Raw genomic sequence first — 22,257 nt, 5'->3', positions numbered from 1 at the left:
CGCATGTGTAAACACTGACCATAATGCTACACACAGCTAGACCTGCTGTTTGATTTTTAAAAACTTAGGTTATGGTAATTACTTTTCTTTTTTTCCTCACTTTTTTTTTTATGACAGATTGATAACAACCAGTCTGCAGCTCCAGCTTTCTCTTAGTGAAGGCAGGTTTTACCAGCTGACTTTGATTTCTAATAATTCCTGTTCAAAAACAGTCAGGAGAGTCAGTGTAACAGGAGAGAGAAAACAGAATTGGATGATTTATAAATTATTTAAAATCTTTATCTGATTGAAAAAACTAAATACTACTAACTAAATACATATTATCAAATATTCAAGCTGAACTTTTTCATTGCTTCAGGAGAATAATTTTGAATTGAATGTCATCTGTACATGGCCCTTCTTTGTTAGACATTGTGGGAGCAAATAGCTTAAAAATTCTGGATAATGTTCGCCAGTGTGAAGAATTTTCAAGTTTCATTTTCTAAAAAACGTAATATCATTTGAAGATTCAGAACATCTGGAGAAACTTCTGTACAAAAGGGAAAAGGAACAAAATCAATACTGTAGGGCTGTGATCTTCAGGTCCTCAGGCAGAACTGCATTAAAAACAGACATGACTCTATTGTGGAAATCACTGCATGTGCTCAAAATCCCTCCTAAAAGCCACTGTTTGTAAACTCAGTTTTCCACTGCATCCTCAAATGTAGTTTAAACAAAAAATTCCAAACGGGAAACCATGTATAAACGTGACCCAGAACTGCAGAGAACCTTTCTGAGCCTGATGTGAAAAGGAAAATCGTCTGGTGCTTTGATAAATCAAAATGTGTCATTCTTTTTGGAAGTCATGGACGCCACATCCTATCCCGGAAGAGGATTCAGATTACTATTAGTCCACAGTTCAAGAGCTAGAATCCATGAGGGTAAGGAGGTGCATAAAGGCCCAGAGCACGAATATCTTACATTTCTGGGAAACAAAACTCCATAAACTGGTCTCCTCTTGAAGGCTTATCTAAGAGCTGTTGCTCCTGTGGAGGCCTGTGCAGTCCTTTTTTTAAAGCATGCTCCTTTCAATATCATCCAAACTGACTGTTTCTTGTTTTAGCCACAGAGACAAAATAAAAACAAGTTTTCTCAGTTTAAAACCCTGATGACTGAATAACAAGGCCATTAGACTGCAGTTTAGTGTTGCTGTGTTCACTGGTAATATTGAATAAAGCTGGGAAAACCTTGCGTGAAGAGGGTCATTGAGCTGTTGGTTTAGTAGGAGTGGAAAAAGGTCTGGAGCAGGACATCTTTAAAGAAGCTCAGACTCCCTTTGACAGAGGGACAGCATTCCTCTTTAAAGCATTTCCCATCAAGTGTTTTGATGATAGTGGGGAAGAATGCCGTCTAACGGGCTGTTACAGAGTTTAAGTTCACTAACATCTCTAGCATTCATCTGATAGTTAAGATACCACAGGAGTGTGGAGGGGCTGCAAACTGACAGCCCACACTGACTCTATGACAGCTTCTACTTCCTGCACAAACCGTGACCTAAGCTTTGTCTTTCTTATTATCTTGGATCTGTTTGAACTTCTATGTTATTAAATACATCAATCATTCTTAGTAACCCTGATCCATTCTTGAAATCACTCTCTTTACCATACTTTCAAACTCACATCTTGTACTATCTGAGTTCTTTTGTTCCTGACGTTCTCCTCTTGCCTGCCAGCCAACACCACCAACACTGACACTTCTCTTCAACATAGCAACACTTAATCTTTCTTTTATGGAACTACAGACCATTATTTTGGAGCCACTTTGGGAGATTTCCGTTCTGGACCACCTTTACTGACCAAACTGCTTCAACAATGTGCTCCTGCAGCTCAGCTGTACTACAGATTGTGCTTGCACCAAGCTCTTTTTGCAACTCATATAGATTCAGTTGCCTGCTCTTAAAGTAACAGTTTTTTTTTTTTTTTTTTTTTTACTGTGCTGCATATTTACATTGTGCAGTTGGTAAAGAAGCTAGGTTCTTGCCTGCCGTGTTGTGAACAGCTCAGGAGAATCCTAAATCCAGGATAATGTCAAACCATCTACCAAAGCCCTGCCTTCACACTCCTCAGTGCCAGCTAGCTTTCTGTGGGCCAGGCTTCATGAGAGTCAGCTGACACTGAGAAGGGTTGACCCAAGCTCTCGGCCTCCCTGACTCCCTCTGAGCGGGGAAGAAAGTGGAGCAGCAGAGACAGTGACAACGTAAGATGAAGATCATTTCGTTTGACAAGGGGCTCCCTTCCCAAAGCTCTCTGCTGTCCATCCACACATTTAGTGTGTGAGAGAAAATGTGTTTCCCAAATGAAGACACTCATTCAGAGGGTTCAGCTCAGTCCATGAGGTTTTCATGGAGCAGGGACCAGGAATGCAAAGTGCTCTGATAAAAAAAGGACTAAAGCTACAAGAATGAACTCTTCCCATCACTTCAGCTTCTCTTGTTTCCACTTTTCTATTTGGTAAGAAAGTTATTCTAAACAGAGAAGAAGCCATCCTCTATTACGCTAATGGAGAAAGAAATTCTGGGAATACCAATTTTATTTACAAGATATGTTAAATATGCCACCAGAAGCTAAATCAGGGACACACCATGAGATAATGCAGCAGATTTGGGCCCTCCTTCAGATAAAACACAGAAAACTCCTGATTTCTGATGGTTTTGAAGATTTTACACATTTTCCTGTGGTGTTCAGTGTCTTAAGTACGACTTTACTTCCACCAGTCTGTTTGGAAGAATGTCCTGGCTGCCCAATTTGAAATCATAAAAACATCCAGTATTTACAATCAGATGACAGACTGTTTTGGGAAACCAGAGAAGAACTGAAGATGGACTCTGTGGTGTAAGGTTGAAAGAAACTTGAGGTAACCTGGGAAACAGGTTGACAGAGGAAGGAAGCAAAACAAATGCAACCAAGGCCACAATACAAAACAGGAATAATTAGCTTAGATGGTTAAAAGAAATGGAGGACCAGCTCGCACCTTTAGAAAAACAACCAGGATACTTAACTGACATGTAGCAAGCAAGCTACATCGAGTCTGACAACCATTCTGTTGGCTGGCATGTTAATTTACTCTAAAGTCACATTTGAGCTTTTAGTAAGACCAGAAGAAGAAGAAGAAAAGAAGAAGAAGAAGAAGAAGAAGAAGAAGAAGAAGAAGAAGAAGAAGAAGAAGAAGAAGAAGACGTGCTGCTTGTCACCCATTAGCTTGGAAAATGCTAGAATGCTGTTTTAAGCTACCTACTGATGTCAGTCCAAACAGGCCTGTTTATTGAAGTGTCAAAAAGCTGTGCTGACCTGTAATAACGGCTCCTGTTAAAGTGTTGTTGTGGGATCTCTGACAAACTGAGCTTAAAAAAAAACCCTACTGAGATTAAGAGCAGAATCTGCACCTCGCTTCAGCTCTGCAAGACTTACTGTTTGAGTTCAACCTCATGACTCTAATAATACCACTGTTGGTCGCAACATGCAGCTGTTTCAGCAAAAATAAACTCACTGTACATTAAGTGCTCAGTGGTACACCACCAACTGTTAAACATAGCTGAGCATTAGAAACTGAAGAGGTTGAACGTGATGAAATGTGTCAAACTTGTGTCCATCAATGTCTAATCCAGTGTTGAAAAATAGTGCCATGTTTGGGTCTTTTCAGAAACCAATGACTGACAGAAAAGAGACTTTGCCTATTTTTCATACCATTCATTATGACACTGAACTACTTACCTCAAAATCTTCAGAGTAGCCATGATGGTTGTTGGAGGAGAGATCAGAGACATGTTTGATAAACTGCTTGACCTGAACGGCTTCCATGTCATCTGGAGAGAGGAGAAAGTACAAGAGTTAGCTTAGCACAGATGGGATGGTGAAAACTAAAGAAACATTTTTCAAAACAAACACTGAGTTTCAGCGAACATGTAGCAGCTAGCATTGGGAAACTTCAAACTTTCTAAGGAAAGCGTTGTGCCATATAATTGATCTTTAGTTATTCTTTATTGATTTGAAGTTTATTTCTTAAATTCAAAATGACTCAAGAGAAAACATCCTCATCCATATTTCATGTCATGTAATGAATTTTTCTGCTCCTATTGGTATTTCTAACCCAACCCAATCATTACCATCAGGAAACTTCTAGCTACTGATGAAGATGTTACATGATAAAAGGTTAAAACACTTGTTGGTATTACATCATATAACCTGGCTTTCTATCAGAACTTCCTGTTGTATATAAGATGCTTGATTTTGATTGGTAAAAGCCCCAAGACATAAATTTTTACTAACACGAGCAACGCCAGAAGCAGACTCAACACTACATGTCACCAAAGACAATAGGGTGAGGTACAACCGTTAGCCACCGTTAGCATCATATTTGTCAATAATATGGCTAAAATGCTACTTTTGGTTGGCATGCTAATTCAGCAGGCTGAATAACATGAATAGTTTCATACTGGTTCCTGTCAAGCATACCTAGCAACAGCAGTGTAGCAGGTGGGTGAAACTTTGAGCACCCACTGCAAATGTATGATGTATGGTTAGCAGGTAGTTATGGGAAATCACCTCCTCATGGTGTTGAAAGGAGCCTCTGTCTTGTCACAGGGTTTTTCACACCCTCCCGGGGTGTAAATCCCATAATTACCCACTAAACCAAACATTATCCGTCACTTATTGTCACAGTTGTTTGCTATCGTTGTTTCCCAATCATCAACTGCTGAAAAAGTTGTCAGCCTGCAACACAAGCCCACTGAGCTTCTCTATATAACCAAAACAAGGACAGATAATGTGTGTTAATATAAGCTGTTAATTTTAAATGAACCCCTTGCTTGTTTTTTTTCATGTTAATCACCCTTGAATAAAAATAGCCTCACATGAAACAGATGACTGAAAGGCACTGGGTTCAGGGCTAACACTAAGATGCTGTCATGGCTCTCTGTGGTGCTTTGAGTAAATCCTTCCCTCACAATGAGCTCTGTCACGAACAAAGCAAGCTCAGCAAACTTTGAGTTCCACCATTTGACCTCAGACTATCAACGTATTTGCAAACACTGAAGATTAGCTTAAGAACTGTGCTTAATATGATGCTTTGTTGTTTCTAGGGCTGAAAGTCCTCCAGCACTAGCATAGAGCAAATGTTTCATCATAATACAGACGTTTGTATGCAAACACTTGTAAAGTGGTGGTTGTTCTTTAGACTCTGACAGCATAAGAGCTGAACTCGACCCACATGATGGAGCCTATTTAGCGAAAAAGGATGAAACAACATTACACAACAGCTTAATTTCTCCCACAGCTCCCCTCAGTTTAGTCTGCATCAAATATTAACAAGGGCATACATTGGCTCCGTCTCACTGTGTCCTCCAAGACGCTCATTTAGGTATGTAAATGTGTCAGAATTATTGGTGTCAGTGAACACAGCAGGGTGCTGAGTGTGATGCAGGGGAGGCCTGGGTGAGCCAATTAACTGCATGTAGAATATGCTCTGACGTATTTTACAGATGGCAGAGTAAAATCACTGAAACCGCGGCACACACTGAGCTAGTGTTAACATTTCTGTGCCAAAATACTTAATTTAAAGGAGTGCAAAGAACCAAAGTGAAGCACAAATACAAATCATGAGAAGAAGCTCTGCTGGAAATATCTTCAGTTAGTGCCAACATAAAATACAGCAGAGCATTTCATTAGGCTTAGATGCTACATTACGAATCTATACATCACAGCAATATCAATTTGGCTGAAAATGTATTTAACTATCAAGAAATTGTTGCTTTTAAAGTTAGCATGCATATTTTTACCAGTTACCTTGAACGTTTGATTGTGCCATATATTAATTTTGTGAACACACATTAGCATCAATTTTGATTTCTTGTGACTCAGATTTGAATGTTTGTGCTTCTTTGTTTAGTATGATAATGTGTGGGTGGTGAGGGGTCTGTAGCAGCCGCTAGGTTTTATCAGACAATAGCAAAATGTAAAATAGAGAAGAATAAAAATACACCAGTATGGATGGAATTAAACATGCAGTATTTAGATATAAAGTTAAATGTGATGCAGAAGTAAAGGGTTATTGATAAGGTGACATGGTGAGTTTTTAAGTTGCAAATGAAAAATTTGAAAAAAGATATTGGATATTTGAAAAAACTTGTTTTTTTAAAAAAGGCCAAGACAGTAAGAAAGCTTGTGCATGACGCCTAGCAGAGTGACTACACAGGATATTTCAAAGTAAATACATTCCTGCATGTTAAACCAACTAGTCAAGGGGTAAGATAGGCAACGCATGTCAAATTCAGCCTGATGATTGTGGCTAACACCAGCAGAGCTAGCACCACCAGCCTTAGGTCCTCCTGGCAGGTTAACCCCTTAGCCTGTATAATAAATGGACATAGTCTTTATGATGTCACCCATCTGTTTCTGAAACAGAGTTTTGAAGCATATTGGCAGCGACAGCCATATTGGAAATGGGGCAGGCTTTGACTAACAGCGATAGTGTGATCACCTGTCAATCAGCTGAGCTGTGCCTCTGATTGGGTAAACTCATGATCATAACATCTTTAATATTCTAACTGCTCGAAAAAAATCACTCCTGTACAGCGTGTCAATAGCGATATTTGTTGTTTCACTTCTTTTTTTTTCTTTTTTTTTTTTAACAAGACTATAAATATGTTGATTTTTGCTGTGAAAATGTTTTTTTTTCTCTTTGGCTTGGTGTATGTGGTTTCTTGTGTTTCTGCATCCAGCCTCAAGTGGACACTTGACAAACTGCAGATTTCAGTACTTCCACTTTGCCTCATATTTTTAGTCTGGAGGTTACCGCTTGGTGAACACCCACACATCTTTGCTGGTTATTATCACTTAGGTGGAACTAACCCAACACAACTCCTTTTTCTAAATTTTGTCAAACCATGTGGCGTTGCTTTAAACCATTTATCATCTGTGCTTGTTTACATTCAGTTCATTAATGTAGCATCATTAACTTAAAATAGTTTTGTCATTTTTGTTGAAGCTGCAGCTTCAGTCTCCCACTCAGACCAACTTAGGTGATGTAATTGGAGGACTTTCTTCGGGCTTTGACCAGCATTGCACTGCTGGAAAACACACGTAAAACCATTTTAAAACATGCAGTATTAATTTAGAAAAACTGTAAACACACTTTGAACAAGTTTTCCTTTAAATGAGCCAAACCAAAAGTTCTACCTTCCACATGTGTTTGTTTCAAATTAACCATCTTTATGAGAAACAAAGTTAATGACCTTCCCCTCTCGTGTGACATATAAGAGGTTGTTATTTGCCCGCATGTTTGTGTATCTGTGTGTTTGTGCCTATGTGAGTCAGTGTTAATTGGTAGGTTTGGTGGCTGTTTCCCGCAGCTTTAAATCCAGCAGAAGGTCTTAAAGAGGATTATGGGATGTGTGAGGCTCCAGGTCTGAGCTCATTGAGACAATTAACATAACAAACATATGGTCATACACCACAGCCCTGTCTGCTGCGCTGGGCTCTGATATCCACTCAGGGAGGCTGTCATGTGAGCAGCCATCAATTCACCATTACAGGCTCCAGACGTCTGTAGTGCTACCCGACCCTGCCAGTGGTTATCAAATAAACACACGTATGTCACTGCAGTGATGCCCCATCAGAGGTGAATCCACTCCAGGTGCTCAGTGGGCCTCAGTGGGGGTGGGACAGGCTCAGTGTCAGACGCTCTTTTTGTCTGCTGGACTCTGCCATGTTGGGCACGGTGGCCCTGAATCCACTGAATGGAGGACTTTGGACTCAGCCAAGGTTCATTGTTAAGAGGCCCCACAAGCTTTTAATTGATCTGACAGGTTTGGATCCAAATCCTGGATCTGTGGACTGAGCTGGAGAGGCTGGAGGTTTAATATGAGAGTCTGTTCTCTGGACCTGGTGAACTGGGTAATACCTCGCGCTCTCCCCCTCTCACAATCACACACTTACACACACTACCTCACACAGCTATAATCACATCAATCTTTCCACTTTTTTTTTTTTTGGCGTAGACATCAAAAAATGCGAGCTGTGTAGAGGTGTCAAGACTAAATCTCCTGTTTCTTAAGGTCTCTCCAGAAAAACAAAGACAATGAAATAAAATGATCTTTTCATATTTGGATGCAGACGGAGTATCTGAGAATGTCTTATATGTCACACTTACTGCCAAATAGTAAACATGCACGAGAGCAAGAAAATCAACTGGCAATCAAGTTGGTAAAAGTTTTGTGAGGAGGAGATAAATAACAGTAGCTGTGCGCTCTCTTAGATTCTGAAAGGCATCGTTTTTATTGCTCAAGCCACATATTGCTCTCGCGTCATTAAAGCTCTGGCATAAGTGATTTTCTCAAGTGAATGTTTGACTTATGCACGCAGATTTCAAACTGTATCTTGAATCATTGCAGTATAAAGCTGTCATAGTAAGAATGAAAAAAAGATAGACCCAAAATTTGAGGCGTGCCCTATAACTTGCTATAAACATAAGCTTGTTTAGGGATGCACGATATTGGATTTTTTGCTGATATCTGATGTGTCGATATATAATAACTTATTTAGCGGATGCCAAAACCAATATTTTCCTCTGCATACATAATTGAAGATTGACTGTTTTCTGTATTGGAAGTAGCATATTTATCATTATGGTGCATAATCTTATCACATTTATTATGTTAAATTCATTTCTTGTGCAAAATAAGAAAAATGTATACTTGAAACCGTATATTTATTTATGACAACAAAATAAAATCCAAAAGATAAATCCTACTCGGCAGCTGAATGATGCTCCTCTTGAGCAAATCATGACATAACCCACAACCAGGGAAAATTTTATGCCAATTTCACAATTGACAGTCAGTGAACATAACCTCTGTTCACGGGAGTTAAACCCAAATTTATTAAAATGATTCAGAAACGTGTACCTTAAAGACTTCTGCTCAAATTCAAGTTTAACTTAAAACAAATATGGGAGTACTCAATCTTAACTGTCCAAACAAAACCACAATGAGTGCAAAAAATATAAATAGCTTCAGCCCATTATTTTATCAGTTTATCATATCAGTGGAATTATGATGTGTTGGCCGATATCCAATATTATATTTCTAAGCCAATATTATCCGATACCGATGATGTGCTAATAATATCTTGCATCCCTAATAACAGCAATTATTTACTTATTTTGAACTCCTACACTCTAGTAATATACAAAATAACAGTCATAAAGCAAAGGGTACTGTATATCAGAAGGATTTTTTAGATTTATTATCATCTCAGTATTTTATTTGAGAGTGATTAGTGATTAGCATACAGTCCTAAAAGTGTTGCATGATTTCTATTTGGCAGCTGATAAATCAGATGAATCAGAGATTCAGCATATGCACTACAGGCAGTTTGAAAGTGTAATTTCCTGTTTTTTGCGAGCACATTGAAAAGACGGTGTTTGATTTTCAGAACTGCTGCAGTAAATTGTAAGTATGTTCACTGCTTTTCAATTCATGAAGTCAAATTTTGTCAACTTGTTAACTTGTGTATTCAATCCCAGGTCGTATTAGTGCACCACATCCAGACCGTTTTGTCCCTGGGAGATAAGACCAGCCAGGTCTTCCCTCACGACCTTGTGACCTTTTACCTCTGTTTTAAGAATAGCTCTGACCTTTGACCTCACAGTCTGGATCACCACCACACTAACCAACGCTGTGTATAGCTGTTTCAACAAGACACGCAGCAGGAAAACACATTTCACAACCCTGGGAACTGCTAATGCTGCAGCTGAAGGCTCATCTTCTACAATAATGTGGAAGATGCTGTGATTGGTTGTTACCTGGGATGGGGATGACTGGGATCGTCTCATTGGGTATCACCCTGGGGGAATTAGTGTCCTCCACATAGAAATGGGCTGTTTGGAAACAGCGTCTGTAAGAAAGAGAGAAAGATTTGTTTTTATTTGCTTTGTTGAACAAACTCCTCCTTTGTTTCAGAAAGAGCCACCAGCATCCACTAGCACACAGACGTTATTCAGGTGGTTGTTAGCTTTTGGTTTTCCATCACACAAATCCTTCTGCTGGATGGATTAAGAGACAGTCAGGAAATAATCTTCCTCTGTGTACTTCAACAATGGGACGAGAATAAATCATCTGAAAACATTTCTGATAAACTGTTGACTTTCTATTCGGCAAGTTGTCTCTGTGCCTCAGAGAGTTTTCAACGCGTGGAACTAAGTGAAACCTGAACCACACAAGTGAAAGACAGAAACTCCTAGTGCTAAAACAGTTTTTGGACATTGTTAATACAATTATGAGAGTGAGTGCTTTCAGTGTGTGTGTGTGCACAGTCATGAGCTTTTCAGACATGTTAGATATACGACACTGCACTGGCAGTTTCACCCTCTCTTTTACAGAGGACACTGACTACGAAAAAATAAACACTGAAAACAAGCCTATGTTAATACTGTTGAACTACTTGGTTGATAGTAGGAGGAGGACTGGGTCTTTATGCTGGTTGACACCAACGGTTAAATAAAGTGAAGACAAAAATAGAAGAAGTAGTGGTGGATCAAGTCGCCTCAGTAACCAGCTAGGTAACCTTCCTCACAGTGTGTGGAAACCACTGCAGTGCAACTTATGTCTGATGAGATTACATATGAAGGAGGAGTACTCAATTCGTAACCAATAGCAATGATTTCCAGGTACGAATGAGCATTACAAGCATTTAAAAGTCATCAGGAACTATTTGTTGATTAATGAAATAGTTAGCACCTCTTGTCCTGTGTGCCTTGCTCCCTGTGCAGAGTTATTGTATACTCATACAAGTTTATTATGTCAAAGAAGTTCTTGACGAAACATTTTAACAACCCACAGTCACTGTGGATTTCTCTGGTCATGAATCTCGTAGACCCACACCAGTTTTACAGTAGGGATATACCAATCCCACTTTTCTGGTACCAATATCAATCCCGATACTGATATCTGGACTTCTGGTATTGACTGATACCAATACCGATCCAACAACAGAGTTAAACAATAACCTGTATGCCTTACTGTGAGACTACAAAATATTCAAATGTTTACGAGCAAAACAAAGCTTCAGAATAAACAGAAATTACTCTTCAGATACATTACATTTTTATACCCCTGTAAACTGATAATGCAGCAAAAAAACAAAAAATAAGTGCATCAGAAGCAACATTTGGAATCAAGTAGCCTAGAGCGCCAGTTAAAAAAAGGCACAGAGCTGGTTGCCTGGATCGGCCCCTTCCCACCAATACCGATCCAGTTTTAAGGGGCTGGATCAGAATGATACCAGATACCAGGATCTGTGTATCCCTATTTTTTCTTCTTTTTCTTCTGTTTTTAACTGGCAATCAAAAAAATATATTTTCAAAGGTAGGAAAGTAGTCATATGAATACTTAGTTTTCTTTAAGGAACATGTATTCTAATGTTGAAAACATGACGTACCCCCATCACCTAGTTTGACAGTTTCGTCAGTGGGGGTTTTGAAAAATGAACACATGGTGTTGGTAGACAACACCAAGCAAGGTTACGTTGTGGTGATCCACCCTACCTGTGTCTTGCCTGTACTGGATTTGACTGGTAGCCCTTATTTAAATAAATCCATCCATCCATCCATTTTCTATACCGCTCATCCTGTTTAGGGTCGCGGGTGGCTGGAACCTATCCCAGTCAATCACAGGGCTGACACATAGACAGACAACCATGCACGCACACACTCACACCTAGGGACAATTTTGGTGTGACCAATTAACCTGGTGAGCATGTTTTTGGACTGTGGGAGGAAGCCGGAGTACCCGGAGAGAACCCACACATGCACGGGGAGAACATGCAAACTCCACACAGAAAGACCCAGCAGCCGAGGTGGGGATTTGAACCAGTGACCTTCTTGCTGTGAGGCTGCAGCGCTAACCGTTGCACCACCGTGCAGCCTATTATTTAAATAAAGTTTTACATAAATATTGTAAGTTTTCATTATAAACCCAGAGATGAAAAAGTGATATTTCATCTTTTCTGTGTGTCTATCATCTCTTTGATGATGCTCATTGATTTGTGAAGCACTCTGTACTGCCTTTTTTGCAGTAATCTGCTGAAGAAATAAACAAACTTTCTCTTGTCTGTCTTATTAATAGAGATGCCTGATCAGAATCACTTGAAACAATTGTAATTCTCTGTATTCCCATCTTCATATTCTCATTTCCGCATATTCTCATACTGTCTGTTTCCCTCTGGTGTTATATGATTAAAAGCTCCTAAAAGCTAATACTGCACCTCTTTTAAAAAAGTTATCCTTTGGTGATGGGGCATATTTTGTCCAACTTTTCACTTAGGGATGGATACCTTTCACATTTGAAATGATATGGTACCAATTCCTGGTACTTGGCAATCGGTACCGGTACTCACTGTACTAATTTTCGGTACTTTTGTGTGTTTATGTAGTAAAAAATATCAATTTGTTGAAAAATAAAATGTTTTTTTTTTTCAATTTAACATATTTATTCTTTAGTATATAACCTTGCAATGCTGTGTTCATGTCTGGCATGGAAGATCACCTACACTTCCACTCTCTCACAGTCACAAGGATACATTCAGGTACCTAAACATGGTACCTTTTGATTTTACATGAATCGGTACCCGGTACTTTTGACAGAATTCGGTCGGTACCCATAAAAGTACCTAATTCGGTACCCATCCCTATTTTCACTTGTATCTTATGTTTACAGAAAGGGGACATTTTGGCCGGAATGAAATCTTTAATTTATGTCAGCTACAAAAAAACAAAAGATTAATCTTGTGGTTAATCTCTGAGAAAAGGAGACAGCAAGCACAGTCCGTTCATGCATGTGTTGAGACAGACAAAACAGATTTCATCATAGCAGTCAGCAGCTGATACTCCTCCGCCCCACAAAGCACATACAGATGGCAGAAATCGACTTTGAACCTCACACACTGCATGCAAACACACAATGTGTTGAGCCCAAACACACACTTATCCTACACACATACACAAACTAACACACACTCAGCACAAAGTCTTTCAAGCTTGACTGAGCTGAGACTTCACTTTAACAACTTCACTTTTATGAGGCGGCTTTAAGAGCAAAGTGACTCGTCTAATTTCAAAGCATTACACCCACAGCTGATTGACACACACACACACACACACACACACACACACACACACACACACACACACACACACACACACACACACACACACACACACACACACACGCATGCACACATGTACACACAGGCAGAGCTTCACTCTCCATGTGTGTTTGAAGTCACATACATGAAGAAGAAGCTGTCGTACAGGGAAACCTTCAGGAGGAGACACTTCAATAGACACACAGCTGTCTCGTGATTTTTTTACTCTGACTGGGACTTTGACGTGAGTCAAAGACGTGATGTTTTACATCTTTGAAATGGAAATCTGCATCAGCCGTTTAGAGACGAGCTGTAGTTGAACCACGGCAGAAAAAAGCAGAGGTGTCACATGTCTTCACTCAACTCTCACACAAACACAAAAAGTAAAAACAAATCCTCAGACGGACAGGTGGAATGAAAGAGAAGAAGACATTTTACCTTTACAGCTAAGAGGATTTCAGTCAGCTTTGAGAGAATCTGAATAGAGTCACCAAAAACTGTAGTCTGAGGAAAAGGTGTGTTTCTTCTCCTGAAGAGTTAGACACCTGTCTGAGTTTAAAATCTTATCACAAGAATCAAAAAGGCTGGTTTCTGTTCCCCTCCAAGCGACAGCAGGAATTCTTTGGAAACCATGAGCATGTAAAGTTTCAGGACTTCATTTTGGATCAGTGTGTGAGTGACTGTGTCTTTAAATTTGACTGTTATTTTTGAAGGGTTTATTACACTTTAAGACCAAGATTCAGAGGCCTGCAAGAGCAGATCAAACTTTGTATAAAATGTTACATTAACCAGATCTATAATAAAATGTAGAATCTGTACAGAGGATCTGGATTTTCAGCATTGGATGTGTTCTGGTCTCAAAGCTTTACAGACAGAACTGACCAAGTTTGTATCAGCAGGCTTCAGTGGGCAAGAAAAGTCATCAGTGTGTGGAGAAAAAACAGACATAAAACACACTAATGAAAAAAAAAATCCTTGTCTCTTATCTAAAGACTTTTTATTTATCCTTTTCACTGATAATTTAGATAAAAACTGTAAGCTTCAGCACAGAAGTTTCCAATTACCACTAATGCATCAGATAACACTAAGCCAACTTTAATTTAACAAAAAATGTATCATTTTTCTCTTCTTGTTCATAAAGTTTTACCTCATAGAAATCTTACTCTAGAGAATTTATTAGATGGGAGGTCAGCTGACTCAATAGCAAGCAAATTAAGCTGGAGTCAACCATTAAAGGCAGTTATAAAAGATTTTTTTTTTTTTTTTGTAATTTTTTCATTCCTTTATTTTTCTATAGAGGCTGTTCAGTATGTCCAGCACTCTGCTCTAAGACAAATTGTGTAAATTTGATAAATTTTTGCACATAAATATTACAAATAATGAATTTAAATCCATAAAGACTGATTAATATTTACTTAGTATTATTTTGTATAAAGATGACAAAAATGAGTTACAATAATATAACATAAAATATAATATAAACTTGGGCAAGCTCTAAAATAAGAATACTATTGTATATTTTGGTATATAAATTAAAGGTGTAAAATAACAATATTGAAAATATAAAATTGGTGACTAATTTTTTTTTCTTTGCAGTGATTCTAATTGTTGTTTGTAGGTTCTTTTTCTAAAACGTGTTTTACATGTTGGAAAAAAACAATTTAAAAAAAAACGTCCATGTAGAAATAATAGAGTGTGTAGTATTGTTCCATGTTACACTGCATCGCTTCACACCATGCATGAAAATATCATTTTATTTATTAACATATCAATGTAATTGTGTACAAAACAATACCATACCGAATAATGCAATGAATATCTTGTGTTTAAACCCTAGGTCAAGCACAATATGCTCGATGCTCAGCAGCAGCATCTAACCTTCGAAAGTGAGAGGTGATAAGGCTCTCTTATTAACTTTTTCTACATAACTTGTGACCTTGATCCTGTATTAGTAATCTTTCTTTCATCCCCTTTCTGTACCCTACAATAGAAAACTGAGTTTAACTGTATTTGGAGACCATTCTCAGTCATGGTCCATGAATTTGCGCCTTAGATGAGTATTGAATCAGAAACAGCTTTATTACTGCTTTTAAGGTAACCTGTGCATTCAAGAGTAATTTTCAGCTCTGTAACACCTGTAGATGGAGCTTAAAAAAAGCTATTGCTAGGTTTATATTCAAACAAAAGCACATTATATTGTTAAATTTTAGTTAAATGTGTGTGAATAAACTGCCCAGCCCTAATTTCACCTGGGCGACCTGGATATATTATCTGACCCCGGCAGCGTCCTTATCTACTACTACAACTTCCAGGGACAACAGTTACTCAACACCCACTGCTTCTACGTTTATTTGTGTGTGTGTGTGTGTGTGTGTGTGTGTGTGTGTGTGTGTGTGTGTGTGTGTGTGTGTGTGTGTGTGTGTGTGTGTGTGTGTGTGGACCCTGCCTACCTGTATTTGATACAGAGCAGAGAGCAGAGAGCATTCATCCTGGTGAACATGCAGAGAGGAGGGAGCAGACGAGCTGCCGCATGCTGCTGCTGACATAAACTGAGAGCAAGTGTGCGCGAGCGAGGGACAGAAGGAGGGAACAGAGGGAGGAAAGGAGGGAGGAGGGAGGGGGTGGGGGGAATCTCCTAACAAGGCATGAAGGGGGTTGTTCCCTCTCGGTGACTCTAAACACAAACACACACAGGCGAACACGGGTCAATCCCAGTCACTTCCTGGAGTGAGACAGCTGGTGTTGTGATGCGTTCAGGTGGTGTGGGACAAAGTTTAAAGTAAATGCTGTGGTTGAGGAAATCTTGTCCTGAACGTTGGGGGGTCATAGTTTAATTACAAATTATATTTCAGCTTTCCTAAATGTTAAAGAAATAACCTACGTTTTGTATGTATACTCCATTATTCTTTATTACTGGTAAAGAGACAGTATTATTGTCTTATGCATGCTAATAAGAGGTTGAAATTTAACATGTGAAAAAAGTTCTTTAATTATTATTATTTTTTTTCCAATCATGTTTTTATTGTTTTCACTAAAAACAAAATAGAATTTTGTATTTGGTATATACCTGAGTTTTGATGATGAAAATCAATATCCTATAATGGGAAAACAAATAATGATCATTTAAAAAAATTATGCAAAGGTAATGTTTGAGTAGATTTTGGAAGACTCATGCTACTTGTGAAAAGTGCAGCAGCTGGGCGTACACCTGAGTGCAACCTTATCTCTGTAAGTTACAGCGAGCTTAAAAATATGCCATCTGCACCACTTAAACTCTGCTTGTGTTACACCTGGGTGTAACTTCCACTCCTTGGAAGGAGCAGGTGTAAGTTCAAAGTTAGACTAGCCGGTCTATTTCAGGTAATAAAGAACAAAATAAGTTACACATTGGGGCCACGTTTTGTTTTTAAAGCATTAAACCCAGACCCTTTAAGATGAGAAAGACTTATCTGTAACAATGAGTTTTTTCTGTTTTGAAAGACAGTCTTGTTTGAGTTCATCAGAGAGCTCTCCCTTTGATAGAAACAGGGCTCTGTCCCCACCCTGCAGGTGCTGACTGCTCTCAGGTTTCATACAGATGAGACCATCAGCTTTGAGCTGTCGCTTTGGTTCAGTCCTGAGGACATTCTTTCCAATGATGTGAACTATTTTTATGCTTAATAACTTTGATTACAGACTCCCTGACTGTCTTGTTGAAGCTTAAGTTTGTTTGTGTTGGTGTTGTTTAGTTTGCTGTGAGAGTGTTTATTATGAACACAACTCTTTAAGTTTCTCTAGTTTGCTCTGTTTATTTGTACTGTGATATAAAAAACTTGTAAGGATATTTTAATGGCAGAAGAGACATTGCAGAAGTTTTGTTAATGCTACGGCAACTGGTTCACTTTGCCAGTGCCCCAGAATAACCGAAGTTTATGAGAGTCAAAGTTCTGTAGAGCACGAATGGTGAGAAATAACTTTGCATCTTAAAATACTTACATCAAAGGATGTGGAAATATATGGAGAGACAAAGACTACGTGTGCACTTAAATCAAATATTCTCATATTAAAAACAAAACAAAACAAAACAAAACAAAACAAAACAAAACAAAAACATTTAGAGCCTTCCTGATATAACTATTAAAAATCCATTAGTGGCATTTCTGTATAAAGTCTCAGAGTGTGAAACATTATCCTCCTGTGATCTCCTGTGATCTCTTACTTCTGATGATATTATCTTCAACAAAGTAAAAGTTAAGATTTTCATCTGTTTGTGGGGATTTTTTTTTCCCTACAGTGTTTGAAAGCAGCAGATCAACAACTCATTGCTGCTGGAGAACCAATGGCAGTATAGAGTGGGCGGAGTCTGTGAGGAACACATGGTTGTGTCCTGAGCTCTGCCCCACAATAGGATTAAAGTCCCCAGCACACCCCCAGCAGCTGCTGGTGTATGTGTGTGTGTGTGTGTGTGTGTGTGTGTGTGTGTGTGTGTGTGTGTGTGTGTGTGTGTGTGTGAGAGAGAAAAAAGGAGTTCACAAACTAAGACGTATGTGTTGTAGGAACATAAAGAAAATATTACTACTAAAAAGAAGCCTGTTTAATATTTATATCCATATTTAAATGCAAATTACGACATTATGCTGTGATGCAACATTATTGGGCATTTTGTTGTTGATCTGTGTTCATTAATGACTTAGGGCTTCAGCAACAAATGCACGCCTCGTCAAGCCACATCTTTGCCACAGTTGGTGGTGGTGCTCATGGGAAATGCAGTCTTTATTTTTGACAAACAGCACTTAAAACTCCAGTCACCATTGTGTTTCTGCTTTAGAGTGCAAACGTCCTGAAGATGACTGTGAATCTTCTTTTGGACATCTTGATATATCTTGATATATATTTAGTCCTTTAACACAGACAACACGGCTGAGTTTGAGCTCCCTGTGCGCTCCCTCATTGGAAATTACAAAGCTGGATGAATATCTCTCAGAGGTAACTGGTCCTTCAGATACTTGGATAATTTTGGACTTGGTTTGTTGTTTCTAAGATAAACTTGGCTGTGATTTGAATACCTAAACAGCTCATTAACGGTGCTAACTATTATCTTGAAAATTTGTTTTCCGCTCATAATAAGCCACCCTGGAGTGCTCAGGTAATCCTCTTTGTCTTTTCTATCTTTTCATTTGGCTTTAATTAACACAATGAAAGGTTCACAATCCCTCAACACCAACCCTCGGAGGACGAATTCAAACCAAAGGACTCCCAGTGACTCAGCATCGATGTGTGTCTGCAGAGCTGGAGAATAAATAAGCGTATTAAAAAGGAGGATGCTCATTAATTACAATCTAATAGAGATCGCTAACCCCGTGTTTACAGTTTAATGAATAACAGTGCAGTTTAAAATCTCCCAGTTGGTAAGTCAGAGTTTGGTCACCACTGAGTCTGCTTAGAAACTATTCCTGCTTAGCTCATGGTTCAAGGGATGAACTACAACTACTAAAGCAATATTTGCAGATCCATGACTAGACACCCCTATATTTCAAACACTGATAAGACATCTGTCTTATCTAATGTCATTTGAATGCTCTTATATAAAACTGTTTTAAAATCATCCGGAAACTTTAGGTCTGTCTGTGTGAGCCGTTAAGTTGCCTGTAGGTGTGAATGGTTGTCTGACTCTTAAAGAGCCTTTATTGCCCTGTTACCCCTCTCGAACATCGCGCTCCCAGCATGCAGGACTGCCCGTCGTACCTACTGTCTCTGAAAGTAGCAGCAAGCAGCTCTTACCAAGTAAAGATTTGTTATTTTTGCTCATGTACTTAAACATGATTGAATTTCACTGCTCATGAATGTCTCTGTGATCCATCTTGTTGCAGCTACAGCTGCTGTTGTTAACCTTTATCTGTTTATTTGCTTTGTTGATGTCCTGGTCGTAAAAGTAAAAATTTCATCTGCAACAATTAACTGTTGGTTGTCGAAGTTTTATGTCCAGTGATCAGATTCGAAGTGTCCTCATGTGTGATGTCAATAAGATCATCTGTGTCATAAATAAGATTAAAAACAATTATCTGACGAATCCCAACAGGTGGACGGGACAGATTTGATATTTACTGGCCTGTGTCATTATATCCACCTCTCTCTCAGTTACTGTGAAAGTGTAGTATTATCTGACTTTCAGTATATGTGATGGAAAAGGGAGTAACAAATAGAACATATCTCTTTTTTTCCCTAAGTTAACAGTAACTTATATTGAAAGGTTACCTCCACAGATTGCTTCTGAAGGTAGTGAAAATTCACTCGGACTGTAACCCCCAGTCCAACTTTCAATCAAACCAAAAAATACGCACAAGGGAGGTCTTCTATCGTACCCACCTCCAGTAGACGAGCACAACCAGCAGCAGGACCAGGCAGAGGAAAGTCAGGGCTGAAACCACACCCAAAGGAACCAGCCACTCCACACGGCCCAGACCAGCTCCAGGCCCGGTCCTCACTGGGTGGGTCAGGTTGGTCACGGTGCTGGGACGATCTGGGAGGAAACAGAAAACAGAGACATTAAAAAAAGAGGAGATAAGTTCATAGGCAAAGGATGACTGGAGGCAGAGGGAACAGAGGTATTGATAGAGACTGTAGACAAAGCAAAGCATCATGGGGAAATTAAGATTAGATTAGAGGGAAGGTCTAAAGAATTTGTGCAGAAATCTTTGGTTCACTCTGTCTTAACTGTATTCAAAAGTATGAGAAAGCCTCTGCTACTTTCCTTTTTTACAGATCTAATTTTACTGAGCTGTAAAATACACCAAGCTGAAATCACCACCTGTTTTTGTCACTGTGCATCACTGACTAAACAAAGTCAAACATGCATGCCCTCACCAGTCTGCCTCATGAAGCACTAAATCTGTGACCACCTGACAAACTACACGGCTGAGCTGATGAACTGTAGCATCCAACAGGAATATGAAAGACCGGTTAGAGCATGTCAAGATGTGTAATGACACATGTAATACAAATCGGGACACACTCAGAGAGGTAATTGGATGAGTATGAACTTTTAGATATCTGGGTTTTATCCTAGATGAAAACCTCTCATATGGATGGCCTTCCTCAGCATCTCTTAAAACCCTGGACTCAGTGTCCCATGCTGCATTGCGTTCAGTGTCTGGTCTAAGATTTTGCTCTGTCTTAAACAATATAGTACGTTAGTTTTCCTTCTTCCTTCCTTCCTTCCTAAAGCATTGGTGTAGAGTGACATACCGTCTTTTCCTCTTTACTGACTCCTGAAGGTGTCACTGGCTGAAACCTTCAGTTCCACAGACGGACACTGTTTGTCATCCCTCAGACTCTCTGTCTTTAGTCAAAGTAAATTCAGTCTCATTCTGGTCCGAGCAACAAGGTCACCTAAAACTGGATTATTATGTTGGATTGGATTATTTTCTTAACTAGGATAAAGAATAATCTGATGAGTTTTTTCATGTTTAACTGCTGAATGCTGCTCAATTATTGATGGATGTAATGTTTACTTGTTGTTGTCTATTGTTCTGTCTTGCTCTCATTATGATATACATTATTTATTTCATAACAGCATCTGGCCCCCACGTACCCCTTTTCCATCAAGCTGGTGCTAGAGCTAGCTCCAGGTTGGTGCCTGAGTTAGTGATGGTTCTTTGTGTTTCCACTAACAAAGCTCTGGCTCCAGGTGATCAAAACTGGAGCTTAGCAGGCACCAACTCTTTGCTGGGCCAGAAGGCGGGGCTACCATGACCAAAGATCATTTGTGAAAAACAGCCATTCTTAAAAAGGAGAGCTGCCTAGCGTGTCATCTGTTGTTTCGTTTGCGTTTCTTTTGTTATAATTCATACTGGAGGAGAAATTGAAGCAGCAATGAATTGCCTCTCTTACAGATCAGGTCTATATCTTGTTATTTTATTTAACAGACTAAATAGCCTCATGTCAGTGTGACACTTTTTTTTTGTCTCTGTCTTGGCCAGGATTTCTCAGGGGGAATGTCATTGTCAAATAAATGTGAAATAACATATTTTGTAACTGAAAGACCTTAAATGAGGATATTTAATTTGAATGTTGGGAGTCATGTGTGAAATAAAATAAAAACAATTTATTTCCTTAAACAATTCTACAATTTTATTTAGCAGACTCTTTTGTCCAAAAGGACGTACAACACAAGCAAGAATTTAGACTGAAGGGAAACCTTAGTTGGTAGGATGAAGGGCTTCAAGATAATTTTTTCTTCTTTTCCTTTATTTTTACCCATAGGCCTTCAAAAGAGTGTATCAGGAAAAAGACATTTAACACTGGCCTCTAATTGATCTTGTCCAAAGTTTTAACTTAAGTCCTTTACCTCTTAACTTGCATGGTTAAAGGTCAACAGACAATGATTATAACTTTCCTAGTCGTCTGACCACAAAGTATTAATCATCTATTCATCCATTCATGCCACATTCATACCACCATAGCAGAAGCTGCTACATAGACTGCACATCAGCACTCATCCTATTTACACTCTGTGGGTTATGCTAAAAGCTGCACTTCTTGGTTCAGTGCCTTGCTAGAGGGCACTTCAGCATGTGAGCTGAGATCAAACTTTCCCAAATGAGGCGGCTTTAACATCTATGTACACGAAACTGTTTTTGATGCAGGCTGTAAACTGTTTCCTGGACCTTTGCAGGCTGTAAACTGTTTCCTGGACCTTTGCAGCCAACCTTTGAGTGCAAGATCTGCACTTTCATACTAGTACGTACAGGCTCCATTTTTCAGCACCAGAGGTTTCCTCATGACAAGACTTCTGACAGATGTCATCTTTGAACACACAAAACTGCAAAGGGCAGCTGCACACATTATTACAGACTTGTAGGTTATACTGAAATGTCATGGTCACAACTAAGCAGAATTCATGTCCCATCTTCTTAAAGGAATAGTGTGACTTTTTGCAAAATGTCTTCTGACAGCGTTCGCGCTGCAGGGCGGTTTGGGTTAAGCCAACAGATTTAACTCTGCAGTCTTAAGGTGGACTCACACGCACTTGAATTCAACATCTGGCTGCCCCCTCTTTTTGGGAAACACAAGTTCTTTTTAAAAGAAGTGATATTTCAAAGCA

The 22,257-nt window shown here is 39.1% G+C and overlaps 1 protein-coding gene across 2 annotated transcripts in view; it reads right to left on the bottom strand.

Moving 5' to 3' along the window:
- The window catches only part of LOC141787971 (receptor-type tyrosine-protein phosphatase gamma-like), a 613,454-nt gene that overhangs the window by 22,614 nt on the left and 568,583 nt on the right, over positions 1 to 22,257 (bottom strand). For both annotated transcript variants that reach the window (XM_074666742.1, XM_074666750.1), the window contains 3 exons: positions 19,521 to 19,674; positions 9,838 to 9,929; positions 3,750 to 3,841 (listed from right to left, as the gene is read on the bottom strand). In XM_074666742.1, the coding sequence (XP_074522843.1) occupies positions 3,750 to 3,841; positions 9,838 to 9,929; positions 19,521 to 19,674 (338 nt within the window). The remainder of the gene's footprint in view (positions 1 to 3,749; positions 3,842 to 9,837; positions 9,930 to 19,520; positions 19,675 to 22,257) is intronic.

The sequence above is a fragment of the Halichoeres trimaculatus genome, unplaced genomic scaffold, assembly GCF_033239565.1.
Source record: "Halichoeres trimaculatus isolate MK-OKI-2021-1 unplaced genomic scaffold, fHalTri1.1 fHalTri1_scaffold_1, whole genome shotgun sequence".
Lineage (NCBI taxonomy): Eukaryota > Metazoa > Chordata > Actinopteri > Labriformes > Labridae > Halichoeres > Halichoeres trimaculatus.
This window is presented reverse-complemented; position numbering and strand designations above follow the sequence as displayed.